General features: G+C 43.6%; 2 protein-coding genes across 9 annotated transcripts in view; both read left to right on the forward strand.

Annotated features, from left to right (window-relative positions):
• The window catches only part of LOC137436869 (calcium/calmodulin-dependent protein kinase type 1D-like), a 92,679-nt gene extending 91,029 nt beyond the window's left edge, over positions 1-1,650 (forward strand). Inside the window, exon 11 of the mRNA XM_078787118.1 lies at positions 566-1,650. Coding sequence (XP_078643244.1) covers positions 566-663 — 98 coding nt within the window. The 3' untranslated portion in view covers positions 664-1,650. The remainder of the gene's footprint in view (positions 1-565) is intronic.
• A 6,646-nt stretch (positions 1,651-8,296) lies between these two features.
• NUDT5 (nudix hydrolase 5) overlaps positions 8,297-16,868 on the forward strand; it is a 34,909-nt gene continuing 26,337 nt past the window's right edge. For 7 of the 8 annotated variants that reach the window (XM_078787119.1, XM_078787120.1, XM_078787123.1 and 4 more), the window contains exon 1: positions 8,382-8,601. In XM_078787119.1, the coding sequence (XP_078643245.1) occupies positions 8,410-8,601 (192 nt within the window). In that variant the 5' untranslated portion in view covers positions 8,382-8,409. Of the gene's footprint in view, positions 8,602-16,868 lie in introns of all 8 variants that reach the window. The other variant, XM_078787122.1, reaches the window with a different exon arrangement.

A 16,868-nucleotide genomic window follows, 5' to 3' on the forward strand; every position in this document is an offset into this window, starting at 1 on the left:
GCGTCACTGAAGCTCCTACCAAATGCACCCTAACAATCACCCCTCTTTCAAAATCACTGAGGTCCCCTCTTTCAGCCATGCACAGGCCAAGCAGGCCTGTGCAGAATTTTTATACATGGCCCTAAGCATGCTGGGATGTTATTTGCTTAATTAACACATGAGCCTCAACTGTGTAGATGGGGGCCAGGTTCGACCACACAAAGCCAGGGCTGTAAATAGCTTGTACTGAGACGACAACCCGGCCAATTCTGGACTCAACCCATTCCGTGTAATTGTTGCTTTCACCATACTTGGTGCCCCTCATTTACCCAGGTGGTTCCTTTTTTTGTCCACTACCTACCTGTATGTTCTTTGGGAAGAGTACAACCAGAACGTAAACATGTATTCCCAAAATCTGGTTGTTGTTGGGGAGATCCCTATTTAAAATGAAGGCATTACCAACTAGTTTAGTTGTCCAGTTGGTAAGGCTCAGGTCTACCATTTTGACCACCAAGTTAACTTAATCCAGTACTCATATGTCACCATCACAGTTTTGTTTCAAATTTGGTCTCTTTTCTTTTAACAGCTGAGGACTCCATGGCATTGATGTCACCCACGGCTACACCCGGTGAGCTAAAGCATTTGGAGAGACAGGGTTCGAGATGCGGAGCTGTACAAGAGTGAGAGGCAGGCCTATGCTGGAGTCTAAGTGAATCTATGGAGTTCAACTGAATACCAATGAAAAGTCCATTGACGGGCTAAAGCCTCTCAGCCAGCGTGTTTTTCCGCTTGGCCTGAAGCTGGGTTGTTGCAGGTATTGTTGCCAGCTCAGGTCCATTAACAAACACAAATGGCCTGAGATGAGCTCAGAAGTAGAAGTTTTGGGATTTGGTTTCAGCATTGAGCACTCAGAGTGAAGGGAGTATGAAAATGGAGATAAATATTACCTCAAGTCTTGATGAATGCCTATTTTGGGTTGGTATTAGCCCTTTTCAATCAGTGCCGAGTGGTTGACCAAGGTTACACACACTTTTCTAAAGGGCGTCAGGCTTCATTTTTCTGTGCACTCGATCATCATCCGCAACACGCTGAGTGAAAATGATGTACAAATGACGTTTGTAGTTGTATGGAATCTACGTCTTGCGCCATCTTGTGGGAGCTTCATGCCTTCTTGTACATAGCTCGAAATGCGCTCGCGTATCATTTTTGACTCCATGCACCTTTTGGACAGTGTGGATGGGAAACTCATTCCGTGTAATTGAATGTGGTTTTCCAACTCATACTTTTTTTTCTTTTTTTTTAACAGCTGAGTGAAAATGAATGGGGATGAGATTCTGGAATTGTGAAGTAAAATAGTTTTGTGATGGAAAGTGTAATATTATATCACTTTATGGTTTTGAGAGCAACTTGCTTTTTTGATGTTTATAAATATTTCATTCCATGCATTTCCCCTACCATTCCCTCCCCCCCTCCGACACACAAAAATGAACAGTTTTGCCGTCTTGTTAGAAATATTTTTTGTGAGTTTTATTAACATTTCTATTACTTTTTTTTCTTCATGATAACAACAGATACTTGGAGGTTTTTTGCATTAAATTGCCAGAAAGGATTATGGAGAACTGGTTGATGTTATACATGTGATCATGGACCTATAAAATGTATTACAGTCCTAAATGAACTTGTTGTTGTTCTCTTGTTACTATTTATCATGTTGACCAATAGGTCTGCACAAATAATGTTTTATAAATATATTGTTGCGGTTTTGGGAAACCACTAAAAAGTAAGGGCAACCACCATACAGGTCTCTTAGAATAGTTATTTCATAGCAGACCATTATCTTAGTCCCCTTCCCCTTATTTTGGGTCATTACCCTCGCCAGAGGAGAGGGTATTGCATTTGAGTCCGTTTGTTTGTCTGTTTGTTTGTCTGTTTGTTGTCTGCACAGAATAAATATGATTTTCTCTGCAACCGTTGGTTTGATTGACAGGAAAATTTCAACAAAGGTGCAACTCCACCTGTAGAATTTTTGAAATGATAATTATGACGTCATAGATCACGTGGTTCAGCCGCCATCTTGGAAAAACCGAAAAACTTTGCACCTCTATATCTCCGAAAGCGCTGAATAGAAAAATTGAGACATGGCTCATTGCAAAGAACTCTCCATGGGGAATAAAATATGTTAATGATGATGTCATAGGTGCCTCCATTATGACGTCATAATTGGACAAGTACAAAACTTCATCCGATCAAGATTAAATTTCTTGAGCACCATGTCGGCATAAACTGGTGGAGATAAAAAAATAATGATGACGTCATCGGCCATGTGGTTTGGCCGCCATCTTGGAAAAACCGAAAAACTTTGCACCTCTTTTTCTCTGAAAGTGCTGAATAGAAAAAAATTGAGACATGGCTCATTGGAAAGAACTCTCCATGGGGAATAAAATATGTTAATGATGATGTCATAGGTGCCTCCATTATGACGTCATCATTCGACAAGTACAAAACTTCATCCGCTCAAGATGAAATTTCTTGAGCATAATCTCGGAATAAATTAGTTTAGGAAAAAAAGAATGATGACGTCATCGGTCACGTGGTTTGGCCGCCATATTTGTTTTAACACAAAAGCCTTAAAAACCACTGAAAATACATCCTGGTGATGGTTTGCAATCTCTGATTGCTCTTTTTCTTGTTGCGTTATGCGTTGGTGAAGGGAAAGATAGCCTCCTCCACTCATAAGGGATAATTTGACTCAAAAGTGCATGCAGGCTCAAAAGCACACCAGCCAATTGCGTGCTCAAATTTACCTGTCGTGCTGGAGTCCACGAGATGAAGCGACACCACCAATCAGGGCCTGAGGAACTGCGGGGGGAGCTTGTGGGGCAGAGTAATGGGCTCCACCAATCAGGACCCAGGACACCCTCCAACACCCACTCCCCACCCCCCTCCCCCTTCTCCCCACCCTTGGAGAGGGTGGACAAAGGGCGATTCAACACGTTTTTGCACTCTCTTGGTTTTGGACATTGTTGACCTAGCACGTGCCTGCTTGACCTGCATTATTCTCCCTCTGCCGAGTTCACTCAGCACGTGCCTGCATGATTATTGCTGTCTTTCTCTCTGCCGGGTTCACTCAGCACGTGCCTGCATGATTATTGCTGTCTTTCTCTACCAGGTTCACTCAGCATGTGCCTGCATGATTATCTATATATATATATATATATATATATATATATATATATATATATATATATATATATATATATATATATCTCTCTCTCTCTCTCTCTCTCTCTCTCTCTCTCTCTCTCTCTTTCTCTTTCTCTTTCTCTTTCTCTTTCTCTCTCTCTCCACACGTGTCTGCATGATTACTCTCCTCTCTCTTTGCCGGTTTCATTCAGGACATGTGCATCTGCTCTCAACCGGACCCTCTCACAGGCCTCTGCACGTGATTCACTCTCTTGGCTTTGGATATTGTTCACCTTGCACCTGCCTGCATGATTACTCTCTCCCTCTTTGCCAGTTTCACTGAGCACGTGTGCATCTGTTCTAGGCCGGACCCTCTCACAGGCCTCTGCACGTGATTTTTCTCTCTTGGCTGGACTCTCCCTGTTCTCTGTTGGCTGCCGGACTCCCGCTCGGTGCACATGTGCATGACTTGGACTATTTCTACACGTGCCTGCTTGCCTGCCCTTGTTCGTGCTCGATCGAATTTACCTGCCCTTGTTTGTGCTGGGACTACCTGCTCGTGTTCGTACTGGGACTACCTGCTCGTGTTCGTGCTGGGAATTGACTTTACCTGCTCTTGTTCGTGAGGAGGTGGGAGAGGGAATGGCGGAGGGAGGAAGAGTGAGAAAGAGAAAGAGAAAGAAAAAAAGAAAGAAAACAGAATGCCATGTCATGCTTAATGACCACACACACACACAGATTGACAGGCATAATACAAATATGTATATCAAGAGCAAAATATTGTAAATATTAGAATGACCATAATGTTCTTGGGACACTGGTTGTGGGACATTGTTCTTGGGACATTGTTGAGAGAGCAATGTTTGTTTCCATTTCCCTGGTGTATCCCAGAACCACCCATTCAGTAGTTTGGACATAGCTGACTGGTGATACAGAAGGTGCCATTATCAGTCCAGGTGGAAGGAACTTTTCAGTGGTGTGTATATTTGCGCGAACGTGCTGAGGTTCGGCACCATGGAGAAATTCAAAAATTCCTGCCCTAAGTAGGCGAATATCAGGCCTGTTCGTGAAAGACTTGAGCCAAACTTCACCCGGCCGACCCCACAAGGTGGGATGATAGTGGCCATTAAAGAGCAACAAAAACAACTATTGGAATTGTAGAAGGTGGCTTGTAAACCGAGCTTCAAGCGTGGTGTACAGAAGCGTTGAAAAAAAAAAAATACACACAAGGCGCAGGGACATGAAATTCACTGCATGTGCTGTGCAATGTGCACAGAGTAAACTGAGTGTTAATTTACATCTGTAGGATTTCTAACAAATAAAGAAGATATAAGCACACCTGCCACTAGGCCATGGCTTTAGACTTTGGCAAGCTCACGTCGAATAAACTGTTCCAACCCGTCATTTTCGACGGGCTTTTTACTCGTAAAAGTATAAAACTGGAAACGACGACCCAAACAGCAATTGTTCGAGCACCATGATATGGAGACTACCATGTTATCTTCAATGTTCTCCCCCCCCCCCCCCCCCCCCCCCATTCACCAGATCAGTGTTCACCGAGCTCTCCGTTCCGTTGGAGGGATTGCTTGAAGCATTGAGCGCTTCAAACCAAGCAAGCCGCTTGGCAAGTGAGAGCAAGCTGCTTGCTAACGGAACTCACCACAAGTGATCCTAATAATCCTATAAGCTCAGACTCGCGAATATCTGGAACACCTCTTTAGTCTTTATACAATGTCCTCTGTACGGAGGTATGGGGGAGGTATTCCACTGTACGAGAGAGATGAGGGTCAGTTGGTTTAGATCTTCCGGATATACAATCCTGGTAGAACTGTATCTCATATTCTTGGGTAAAATGCCAGGGGCATAGAAAATGCCCCTTTATATAAAGGTATGTGCCATGTGGCAAAGTATAGAAAAGAAGGGACATTCCATAGCTTATAGAAAATGTCGAACAATAGAAAAGAATGGACATTCAAAAAATCTTGTGTGCATGCTGGACTACCCTTGTGTTCTTAGGTGGAACCAAGTAATGCTCTAGAAGATTTAATATACAGACTTTTTTTTTTTTTTTTTTTTTGTATACTGAATCGAAGCTCGTGAAAGAGCTAACATTTATTTCACAAACAAATCAACCAGACAAACAAAATATACAAAAAGAGGGAGCGGAAGACAAGATGGGGAGAGAAGGGGAAGCACACAACCACAACATATGAGAGCAGGGAGAAGTGTGGGAGGGAGAGGGCTTGGGGGCAGGAGGCGTGGGAAGGGGGGGTGGGGGGTGGGAGAAGTATAAAACACAAGGGGACCGAAATTAGCGGGGGTAGAAAAGATCAAGGTTTTGGATGGGGGAGGATAAGAGGCATTTTGATATCAAACTTGGCATTTGATATGGAATGTATTTTTTTTCTTGACCGGTTTACTTTCTTAACTCAGTATATCAATCTGGTGAGTTTCTTTTACACTTTGGTGATTTATTTGTTAAAAGAACCATGTCACTGTGTCTGTCGGATAACCCCGGATATGTCTGTCGCAGCAAGAAGTCAACAACAGGATTATATCACAGGTGGCGTGGCAAAATGTACGGACAGGTGCAATTGATGATTGGCTTCACAGTCGGGTATACAAGGGTTGTTGCGTTCTGTATTAGTGGAAAACAACTGCTGCACGTCTCCAAAAGTTATTGCCGCTTCCTCTGGAGATGGTCCGTCAACTCGACAATGCTGTTTGTCATGGAGTGGTGGCTTTACGAAATTACGGCATGAAACAGCCTGCTATTGCTCGGCAGTATGGCATCACTCAAGGTCAGGTGTCAAAGATCCTGAAACGAAATGCTCAGAGCGGTGTCCCTACTCCAATACCGAGGGCAGGACGTCCCCGCAGAACTACAAGGAGGGATGATCGCCAGCTGCACCGGCTAGTCCGCAATGGCCGTACCAAGTCAGCTAATCGGCTTAGGGCTGAGTGGCAGCAAATGACAAATGTGCCTGTATCCAGAAGGCTAGTCAACCAACGACTGGTTCAAGCAGGCTATCGTGCCAGGCGTCCCCCGAGAAAGCCATGCCTGACCAGACAACACCGCCAGCGCCGATTGCAGTGGGCCAGAGAGCACCGTCAATGGCAGCCAGGACACTGGAATCACGTGATCTTCAGTGACGAGTCTAGATTTCTGGCCTATCGTCAAGATGGCTGCGTCCGAGTGCGCAGACAAGTGCATGAAGCCTACAACAAAGATTGTATAGTGCCAAGACTCCAAGCTGGAGGTGGTGGGGTGACCGTTTGGGCTGCTTTTCATGCAGGGGGCAAAACTGACCTGGTTGTCCTGAATGGAAACCTGAACCAGTTAAAGTAGAGGGCCATTCTGGAAGAAACATTGCTTCCATTTGCTCGTGCAGCCTTTCGAGGAAACTTTGTCTTCCAAGATGACAATGCACGGCCTCATCGTGCTCGCATGATCCAACACTTTCTTGCTGACCGTGGTGTAGAGCATATGTAGTGGCCTGCCATGTCCCCGGATATGAATCCGATAGAGAACTTGTGGGCAGAATTAACGCATCAAATCGACAACTTGGACCAGCAGCCGACCTCTGTGCGTGAATTGCAGCAGGCTATTGTAACTGCATGGCAAGCGATTCCTGTCCAAACCTTCGAAAATCTCGTGAACAGCATGCCTCAACGTGTACGTGCTCTCCTGAATGCTCGTGGGGGTTACACGAAGTACTGAACTGTAATTTTACTATCCGTAGTCCCACTCGTAATTTAACTTTTGTTTTTGTTAAAAAAAATTGGCTAATGTGCAAATTAAAGAGATACTTCTGGAAAACGTACAGAAGTTTAACACAGTACTGTCCATGAATGGAGTTCGATATCAGTTTACATCACTTTCAAGGATCAATTTATTTGTTTCAAAATGTCAAATGTGGTTTTTGTTTCTTTTAAAGGTCACACTAACAAAATCTAGAATAATTTCAACATAATTCCAATGAACTTTTGGTTCTAAGACATCTTGAAAAGTAAGAACTTTTGGTTCGAAGACATCTTGAAAAGTAAGTTCACCCTCACAAAAAAAAATTCCATATTAAATGCCAAGTCTGTAAAAGGGTGCTAATTTGATTCATACACCTGCATGAAGAAGTAAATGTATTTTATTTGCCAGATGTAGGGCAACCCTTCATATGAACTTTTCTAGAGCATTACTTGGTTCCACCTAAGAACACAAGGGTAGTCCAGTATGCACACGAGATTTTTTGAATGCCCCTTATTTTCTATTGTTTGTCATTTTCGACAAGCTATGGAATGTCTCTTCTTTGTTCTACTTTACCACATGACACATACCCTTGTATGAAGGGGCCTTTTCTATGCCACTGTCATTTTTCACAAGATACATTTTAAATATGAACAAAATGCATTTGTTCATCGTACAAGACTATTCAGGACGATATTGGGCCAACAAGTTAGATTTGTGTAATAATATTTGTGAAGAGATATAAAGTGTACACACATATATATATATAGCACTTACATGGAATTTCTTTCGAAAGCCATTAACTAGACCTATTGGCCGATGTATATTCCTCCAAGTTTCAACGTATAGCCCTTGAGATATGATCGCCAACACATTTTGGGTGGGTGGACGGACGGACCGACACCAACGTGATTTTGAGGGTTTTCTAAATAAAACTCAAGAATGTGGAAACAGACGTTGCTGAAATTTGGAACACATTACCTCAACGCACAAAGCATTTACTTCTGAAATCTGCAGCCAATTTCGTCCAGTAAGTGGAAGCCGAGAAACGAATTTTCAGTCCCATGCTACAGCAGCATACAGAGAAACGATCCCTTATATAAAGTGAGGGGCGCTTTGCGCCTTCTCTTTGATACACCCTAATAACTCCACAAATCAGTTTTAAAATTCGTTGGAGAAACGAGTCAACCTATAATCTATATGAAATCTGCCAGAACGTGTCGACTCCTGCCGAAGTGTTGAAGAGCGTGGCATATATAGATCCTCACAAATCGGAAAACGCCATTTAAAATCAAAATAAGAGCTCAGTAAAATAAGATGAGGAAAGCAAGAGAAGAAGAAGAAGAAGAAGGAAAATAAAAGGAAGAAGACGTTGACGTCTGTGACAATGACGGACTTGTGTAGAACCAGAGCGGTTGCGTTAGCTCGAATCGGGGTTGGATAATCGGCGGATCCGAGCATGAGACTGAGACTCCTCCCTCCACCCTCCTCCACACTGTTCGTTCATGTTGAGACCGTGTGCGGTTCGCTGGTTGCTCCGCAGGAATCGGAAGTTCCGGCAAAGGTCGGAAGGTCCTCGCGTCGTTTTTACGTCTACTCCGTTTAGGTGTGAACCCAACGTGCGGTACTCGCTCGGCCCGCTGTGGAAGATGGAAAGTTCGACGAGCATGGGAAGCGCCAAAATCACCAGTGAACAGGTGTGTGTTCAAAAGCACCTCGTGTTTAGTTTACTCACGAGCACGATCCTCACAGTGTCGGCGTGTTGCTTGCACGGACCGTCGGCCCCACAATTTGACCAGCAGGCTCACTCGAGCACGAAGCGGTGCACTTCCAATATACACCGCCCCAATGTTTATCACTTTACAAAATCAGTCCAAAGTGACCCAGGTGTCATATTAGAGGTTCTTTCGAAGACGGATTTTTAAAAGTGCGTCCATTATATATTCCATGGGCCAGGACCCATATCTTAGCCGATTGGTACCACAGAGGTGCAAAGTGTACCGTAATGGTACTTTTATTTATTTTCTTTTTTTTTGTATTTAGGATCGAGGCTCGTGAAAGAGCTAACATTTATCACACAAAAAATCAAACAGACACACAAAACATATAATAAGGGTAGCGGTAGACAAGATGGGGAGAGAAGGGGAAGCACAAACAACATTTGATAGCAGGGACATTGGGAGATCTGTGAGAGGGAGGGGGGTTGGGGGGAGGAGGCGTGGGAGGGGGGTTGGGGGGAGGAGGCGTAGGAGGGGGAGGGGGGGGGGGGAGTGGGAGAAGTATAAAACACAAGGACATTGCAAGGACTTCCAGGAAAGAAGTTGGTATTTCAAAAAAGTGGATCTGGGGTGAAATTAGCGGGGGTAGAAAAGATCAAGGTTTTGGATGGGGGAAGATAAGAGATGGTGGTGAACAGCTGTTTTAAAGATTTGGAGGGAGGAGTGGGATTGAAGGGAGTGAGGGAGTTTGTTCCAGAGGCTGGAGAAAAGAGGAATGAAGGAGTGAAGGTGAGCAGATGTAGCTTTCAAGTAGCTACATGTTTGTAGAGTCCGAAATGTTATGATGGACGTTTCTATCGAGTAGCATATAACGTCAGAATCCCCACAGTTCAATGGGTACCCCCAAAAATACAATTGCATCTTTTGTGTCACTCACAATAATGGGAGGGACTCAGATGGTCTCCAGGGTGAGTCATAAGTCCCAGGACACGGTTTTATCAGCTTATACAAGATGTGTTTTTACCATCTATGTGTGTGAACCATAAGTCCCAGGAGTAATAACATATTACAGGAATAAAAGTTACACATAACAACAGGAGTAACTAAAACAGCACTCGGTAGAGAGCATACCTCCACCTGGTAAACAGTTTACATTTTGTATCCCAGAGTAGACCTGAAAATCACAATACAGGAATCACATTTAATCAAAATCACTTATTTTGTCTTTTTGTCTCACAATCACAATCCAGTAATTAAAAATTGTTTGTCTGGTTGATTTGTTTGTGAAATAAATGTTAACTCTTTCACGAGCCTCGATTCAGTATACAAAAAAAAAAAAAAAATAAAATAAAAAAAAAAAAAATAAAAATAAAAATAAAAAAAAAATAAAAATCAATCAATCAATCAATCAATCACAGGAATCACCATAGGTCCAGTCTTTCATACCCTGATCTCGTTTTTGATCACGATCACGTGATCATAATCACGATCTTTCATACCCTTTCATACCCTAATCACCTACACCTCGTTTTTGGCCATATCACTCAATGGTGAAGAATCACTGAAAAAATTCTACTAGCTGGATCCGGATTCGGATCTTCACCAAAATTGAATCGATTTTTCCCTTGTCACACACACATCCGGTCCAGCAGGATTCATCCAAATCTATCCATAACTTTTTCAGATATCCTGCTATGTATCGTTTTCACCCTATCCCCCAATGGTGAAGAATCACTTTAAAAATTCTACTGGCCGGATCCGAATCCGGATCTTCACCAAAATCTAATCATTTCGTCATTGTCACATATGCAACATCTCTGCCAAATTTAATCCGAATCCATCCACAACTTTTTCAGATATCTTGTTCACAAACGGGCAGACAGACAGACAGACGTGAAAACATAACCTCCATCCACCTTTGGTGGCGGAGGTAGTAATAACATATTACAGGAATACACCAATTACAATACCTCCTCAGACGTCAAGTGCATCCGTATGATGTCCACCATTGTCATGGCACAAGATCATTTTCTCTACGTGCAGCGTGAAAACTGACTCAAAATACCATGTGTTACGGTGCCAAAATACCATGTGTTATGGTGCCAAAATACCATGTGTTATGGTGCCAAAATACCATGTGTTACGGTGCCAAAATACCATGTGTTATGGTGCCAAAATACCATGTGTTATGGTGCCAAAATACCATGTGTTATGGTGCCAAAATACCATGTGTTATGGTGCCAACATACATTGTGTTATTGTGCCAAACGCTTCCTGAATGTGTTGTTTCAGTTCATCAGCAGATGCCATGTGATGTTCTGCAATGGTCGTACCACCCATAGAGCATTGTCACATGTGGTCAGGCCAGGACTCTGCAGTGGCCACAGAAGCTGTCAACCTGTATTCATGATCTGAATCTGACAATTCACAAATGACAGTTGGTTTACATTGTTTCATGTGAAGATCTTCTTTCATTGTGCGACGTAACGATGAATACGAAACACCCAACTCTGCAGAACGTTTCTGCAATGATTTTTTTTCGGAGATTTGAGAACGGATGTTTTAACGTTTTCTATTCCCAATCACTAATTTTTAGTCGTCCGCTGTGCTTGCTGTCGAGTACACTTTCAGTCTGAAATACCTTTTTCCCAAAGATAAAGATTTGATTTTTATGGTGCTGGCTTTCCAAAACGCTCCTCGAAGTCTTCTTGCACCTGTTTAATCATCTTCATTGTGTTTCTCCTCTCGCGGTACCACACCACTGCTACCACACTCTCACTGTAAATGGACTGGTGTCTGCCATCTTGGGTTCAATGCATTATTTGTATTATCTGAAAAAAAGGAAAACAGTATAAATAGTCATGGCATAAACAAATCTTGAATAAGCAGCTAAAACCGTGTCCTGAGACTTATGACTCACCCTGTAGAATCTGGATGATGAGGTTTAAATTTGTGCTCAAGTGGAGAGCAAAAAACTGTTAATGATTGCAACGACGGATCAGATGGCGAGTCAGTGACAAGATCGGAGCTCAATAAAAACAGAGCCTTATTTGTAGATGAATGTAAATTGTTGCTTTGGCCAACTCCTGATGGAAAGTAAATTGTGCTATAGTGTCTTCAGAAAGTATTCACACCGCTTGACTTTTTTCACATTTTGTTGTTACAGCCTGAATTTAAAATGGATTAAATTGAGATTTTTTTTGCCATTGATCTTCACATTATACCCCATAATGTCAAAGTGGAATTTGTTTTTAGAAATTCTTACAAAATAATTAAAACTGAAATAAATAAATATCTAATTTCACAAGTATTAAACCCCTTGAGTCAATACTTCGTAAAAACACCTTTAGCAGTGATTACAGCTTTGAATCTTCTTGGGTATGTCTGTATCAGCTTTGCACATCTGGATTTGGGGAGTTTCTCCCATTCTTTCTTGCAGATTTCCTCAAGTTCTGTAAAGTTTGATGTGGAGCGTCGTTGAACAGCAATCTTCAAGTCTTTCCACAGATTCTCAATGTGATTCAAGTCTGGGGTTTGGCTGGGCCACTCGAGGACTTTCACGTTCTTGTTCTGAAGCCGTTCCGGTGTTGCTTTGATTGTATGCTTGGGGTCATTGTCCTGTTGGAACGTAAATCTTTACCACAGTGTAAGGTCTTTTGCACTCTGAAGCAAGTTCTCCTCAAGGATTTGCCTGCATTTAGCTCCATTCATTGTACCCTCCATCCTTACGTCTCCCAGTCCCTGCCACTGAAAATCATTCCCATAGAATGATGCTGCCACCACCATGCTTCATGGTAGGAATGGTGTTAGATGGATGATGAGCTGTGCTCAGATTCCGCCAGATGTAGTGCTTTGCATTCAGGCCGAAGAGTTCAATTTTCGTCTCATCAGACCACAGAATCCTTTGCCTCATGCTCTTGAGAGTCTTTAATGTGCCTTTTTACAAATCCAGGTGTGCTGTCATGTGCCTTTTCTCAGGAGTGCCTTCCATCTGGCCACTCTGCCATAAAGCTAGATTTGTGAAGTGCTGCAGAGACAGTTGTCCCTCCGGCAGGTTCTCCCATCTCAGCCAAGAAACTCTGTAGTTCTTTCAGAATGGTCAATGGGTTCTTACTCACCTCCCTGACTAAGGTCCTTCTTGCTTGGTTTCTCAGTTTGGTCAGACGGCCAGCTCGAGCAAGAGTCTGTGTGGTTCCATGTTCTTTCCATTTCCTAACGATGGAGCTCACTGTGCTCTTGTGAATTTTCAACTCTAGAAATTGTTTTATACCCTTCCCCAGATCTATGCCTCCTCATAATTCGATCTCGGAGTTTTATGGATAGTTCCTTGGACTTCCTGGTGGAGTTTCTGCTCTGACATGCACTGTCAACTGTGGGACCTTTCACATTGTCAACTGTGAAAAAGGTGTGTTTCTTTCTAAATCATGTCCAATCAATTGAATTGGCCACAGGTGGACTCCAATCAAGTTGTAGAGACATCTCAAGGATGATCAAAGTAAATTGGATGTACTTGAGCTCAATTTGGAGTGTCATAGTAAAGGAGTTGAATACTTATTGACTCAAGACATGTTAAAGCTTTTCATTTTTTATTATTTTGTAAATAATAATAAAAAAAGATACCACGTTGTCATTATGGGGTATTATGTGTGGATCAGTGACAAAAAAAAATCTCAATTGAATCCATTTTAAATTCAGGCTGTAACACAACAAAACGTGAAAAAGTCAAGGGGTGTGAATACTTTCTGAAGGCACTGTATATGAACCACATTGGTTGCTGGCCTTTCTGGCCAGTTGGTAGGGAAGTGACACATGAGGGAGTAATCCATTTTCTTCTTTCTCTACCGTGTGAAGTAAACTGGAAATTGAGAGATCGGACAGGTGTTGGTGTTGCTTCCCGATGTGCCTGGTGCTGGAAGGGAGGATGGGGGGGCGGTGAGGGGGGAGGGTGGGGGTGGAGAAGCCAATCAGGCCTGAACCAAAATCCTTAATTTCTCTTTTTTATCTACCTTTTTGCCTCTGCCGTTGAAGGTGGAAGGGTTCCACCCCTGTTTGTCTGTCTGGCTGCCACTTTATCTGTGAGCAGGATATTTCAAAAAGTTATGGACGAATTCGGAGACAAAACTTGGTGTACAGGTTGGGGTGTGACAAGGATGATTTGATTTTGGTGAAGATTAGGATATGATCATTTTTAAGTGATTCTTCATCATTGAGACATAGGCCTAAAAATGATGCACGATATCTCAAAAAGTTATCGACAGATTTGGATGAAAGTTGGTGGTTGAGTTGTGTGAGTGAGAATAAAAAATAGATTTTGGTTGGTTATTTTCAATGCCTCGCTTCCCATCCCATGTATGTCTAAATGTGTAAACATGTACGCCTTTGCCAGATAATTCTGTGGCTTCTGTATGTGTTAGGGATGGGTCATTTTAGCAAAGTGTTATGTGTTCTTATTGTGCCTATCTAACCACCTTTAGAGGCCATTTTTCCCCGCAAAGCGGGGGTTGGCCTTTTTCGGGAACCGTGGTTGTTGTTGTTTTTTCGGTCCCCTTTTTGAAGCAATGTTTTACGGCCGGATGCCCTTCCTGACGCCAACCCTTTTTGCCGCCTTTAACGACAAACAGGGAATTACCAGTGAGCTGGTACTCAATTTGCCGACCTCGGAAGGATGACAGGCTGAGTCAACCCCCCTGGCGTTAATTCAGCGATCGACCGGGATTCGAACCCAGGATCCTAGGAATCCTAAGCCGGCACCCTAGCCGCTAGCCCAACACCAGGGCTATGATGCCTATGATGCTTGTTAATTATTATTTCATTAAAGCTTGCTTGCATAAAGACGCAACTGTTACCACTGAACTCTTGCCACAGGACTGGCCTCCTGCACGTAAGAAACCAGCCCGATAGCATAAATGGGGAGTGTCGCCACCTTACAAAGTGTGTCTCCCCCCCACCCCCCACCAACCCCCTCTCCTGTCTCGGCAAATTGTGCAAGCTTCTAATACCGCTCGGCTAGCTTGAAAGACTGCACAAGACTCAGAGTGTCTGTCCTTCCCCCTTTCAAGTGGTGCTGGGACTGTATAGGACCCAGGATCTCTGACATCACCTCCTGTTCATGTCTATATTGTTACGGACCGCGGATAAGGTGTTGATTTGCCGAGCGGATGGCGGCCGCGGCCCGAACTATTAACAATGACTAAGACCCGATTCCTTAAACGTGGGCCAAATCGTGCCACAGATATTCAATGGGGAAAAGACAAAGGCGACACGGATGTGAAGAAGAGGAAGACAGAAGTAGGAAATACGAATATAATTTATTTGTTATTTACAACCAAAGGAAACCAAGGAGAAGGAAGGATAATAAAATAATTTACAGAAGAAATCAAGGAGACACAGTGAAATGCTAGCTTATCTACACAGGCTTAACTTATACCCTGGACAGAACAAACAAAACAAACTCACGTACACAAAAGGATGGAAGGACAGGAATCGTTTGGAGGGATGAGCAGGTGGGATCACAGGGCACAGCGAGCAGGTCCACTCCGGGCGGGAAACGGGGAGCCGGCAGCTCCTTGTATTCGGCTTTCACCGCACACCGGCAGGGTCACTCGCTGCCCCGTCAGGGCTTCACGCGGCTGGTTGAAGCGGCTCTCTGCAGAACTCTTTCTTTGCACTTCTGGACTTGGCCTCCTCTGCCGTCTCTGGCGCACTTCTGGACTTGGACTCCTCTGCCGTCCGTGGCGCACTTCTCCTTTCGCACTTCTGGACTTGGACTCCTCTGCCGTCTCTGGCGCACTTCTCCTTTCGCACTTCTGGATTTGGACACCTCTGCCGTCTCTGGTGCACTTCTCCTTTCGCACTTCTGGACTTGGACTCCTCTTCCGTCTCTGGCGCACTTCTCTTGGCCTCCTTCTCATCACTGCTTTCAAAGGCTTGCGCGCGCGCTTTTTATAATGCTGCCGGCGATCAAACCGCCGGCCTCTAGAACACGCCCATCAGTGAGCTCGCCTCGGCCCTGATTGGTCGGCACGGGCCCTCTGGCTCCACCCTTGATGACGATGGGCGGGCACGCCCAGGATTCGGCAGCTCCTCCCCCTTCTTCTCCAAGCCTACTTCGTGGCTAATGGAGTCGCGGTGAAAACCGCTCAGCAGCTGCGGTGAATGCAGTTGGCAGGAAAGGCTTTAGGAATGGGGCTTTGGGAATGGGGCTTGAAAGGGGATCTATCTATTTGAATTCGGTGCAATGGAGTGTCAATTAATGGAAGACAAATCCTTAGCCTAATACACAGAATAAGGAAATAACTACCAACAAGCAGGAAATCTATGATTGGCTAAACATGATTGTTTATGACCTAATTACGGGATGCCCTTTTGACCTTTATACACAACTGGAGGAAGGAGGGCGATATTTTTACAATGTACTATACAATAAAAATACAATAAAAAAAAACACCATTCTCATATCCACAACAATATATATATATATATATATATATACTGTAGATATACAGTCATGTGAAAAAGTAAGTACACCCCATGTAAAGTTTTGACTTTTTCAACATATTTCAACATACAGCTATTTGATCTTCATTTCAACAATATCTATATATATAAAACACAGTTTGTGTGTGTGTAATGTTACCGATAGACTCCTAAACGGAGAGGCTTACGTGCTTGATATTTGACATAGACATGCCCATTGAGCCTGGGACGAACATGGCCGTACTCAAAATATTTGACGATCCATATTTTTTATTCATATTTACCTCAGCGCATTTCAGCGAAGTACCCGCTAATCTCAGCCGGTTCCAGAGCAGCTCGCTGATTCGCTCAGAGCGATCACGTGATGTTCCATTCCCGCCGCCAGACTGATTCGCTCAGAGCGATCACGTGATGTTCCATCCCGTCACACGGCACACGCTTTTTCACCTTTTATGCGATCGTGTTTTGTATCGATTTTGTGCGATATGAATTAAATGTCTTTGAAACAGCTGTGAAACGTCTTTCCACAACCCTTCCGTAACCGATTGGAGCAGTTTATTGCCGCACAAAACGAGATCCGCGAAGCCAGTTGGTGGAGTCGTGCTGACCAAGATGGCGACACGGCGGCTTCACTTTTCACAGAGTATGAGCGTTCTATATATTTTCAATTCAGTGCGCCCGTGATTTGTGGCATAGACATGACCATTGGGCCATTGTAATTTGTGCGAGGATTTTGTCCGAGTGAGCTTGAGTCGAGAGGGCGAATGTAC

Source organism: Myxine glutinosa, chromosome 11 (assembly GCF_964187855.1).
Source record: "Myxine glutinosa chromosome 11, kmMyxGlut1.1, whole genome shotgun sequence".
NCBI lineage: Eukaryota > Metazoa > Chordata > Myxini > Myxiniformes > Myxinidae > Myxine > Myxine glutinosa.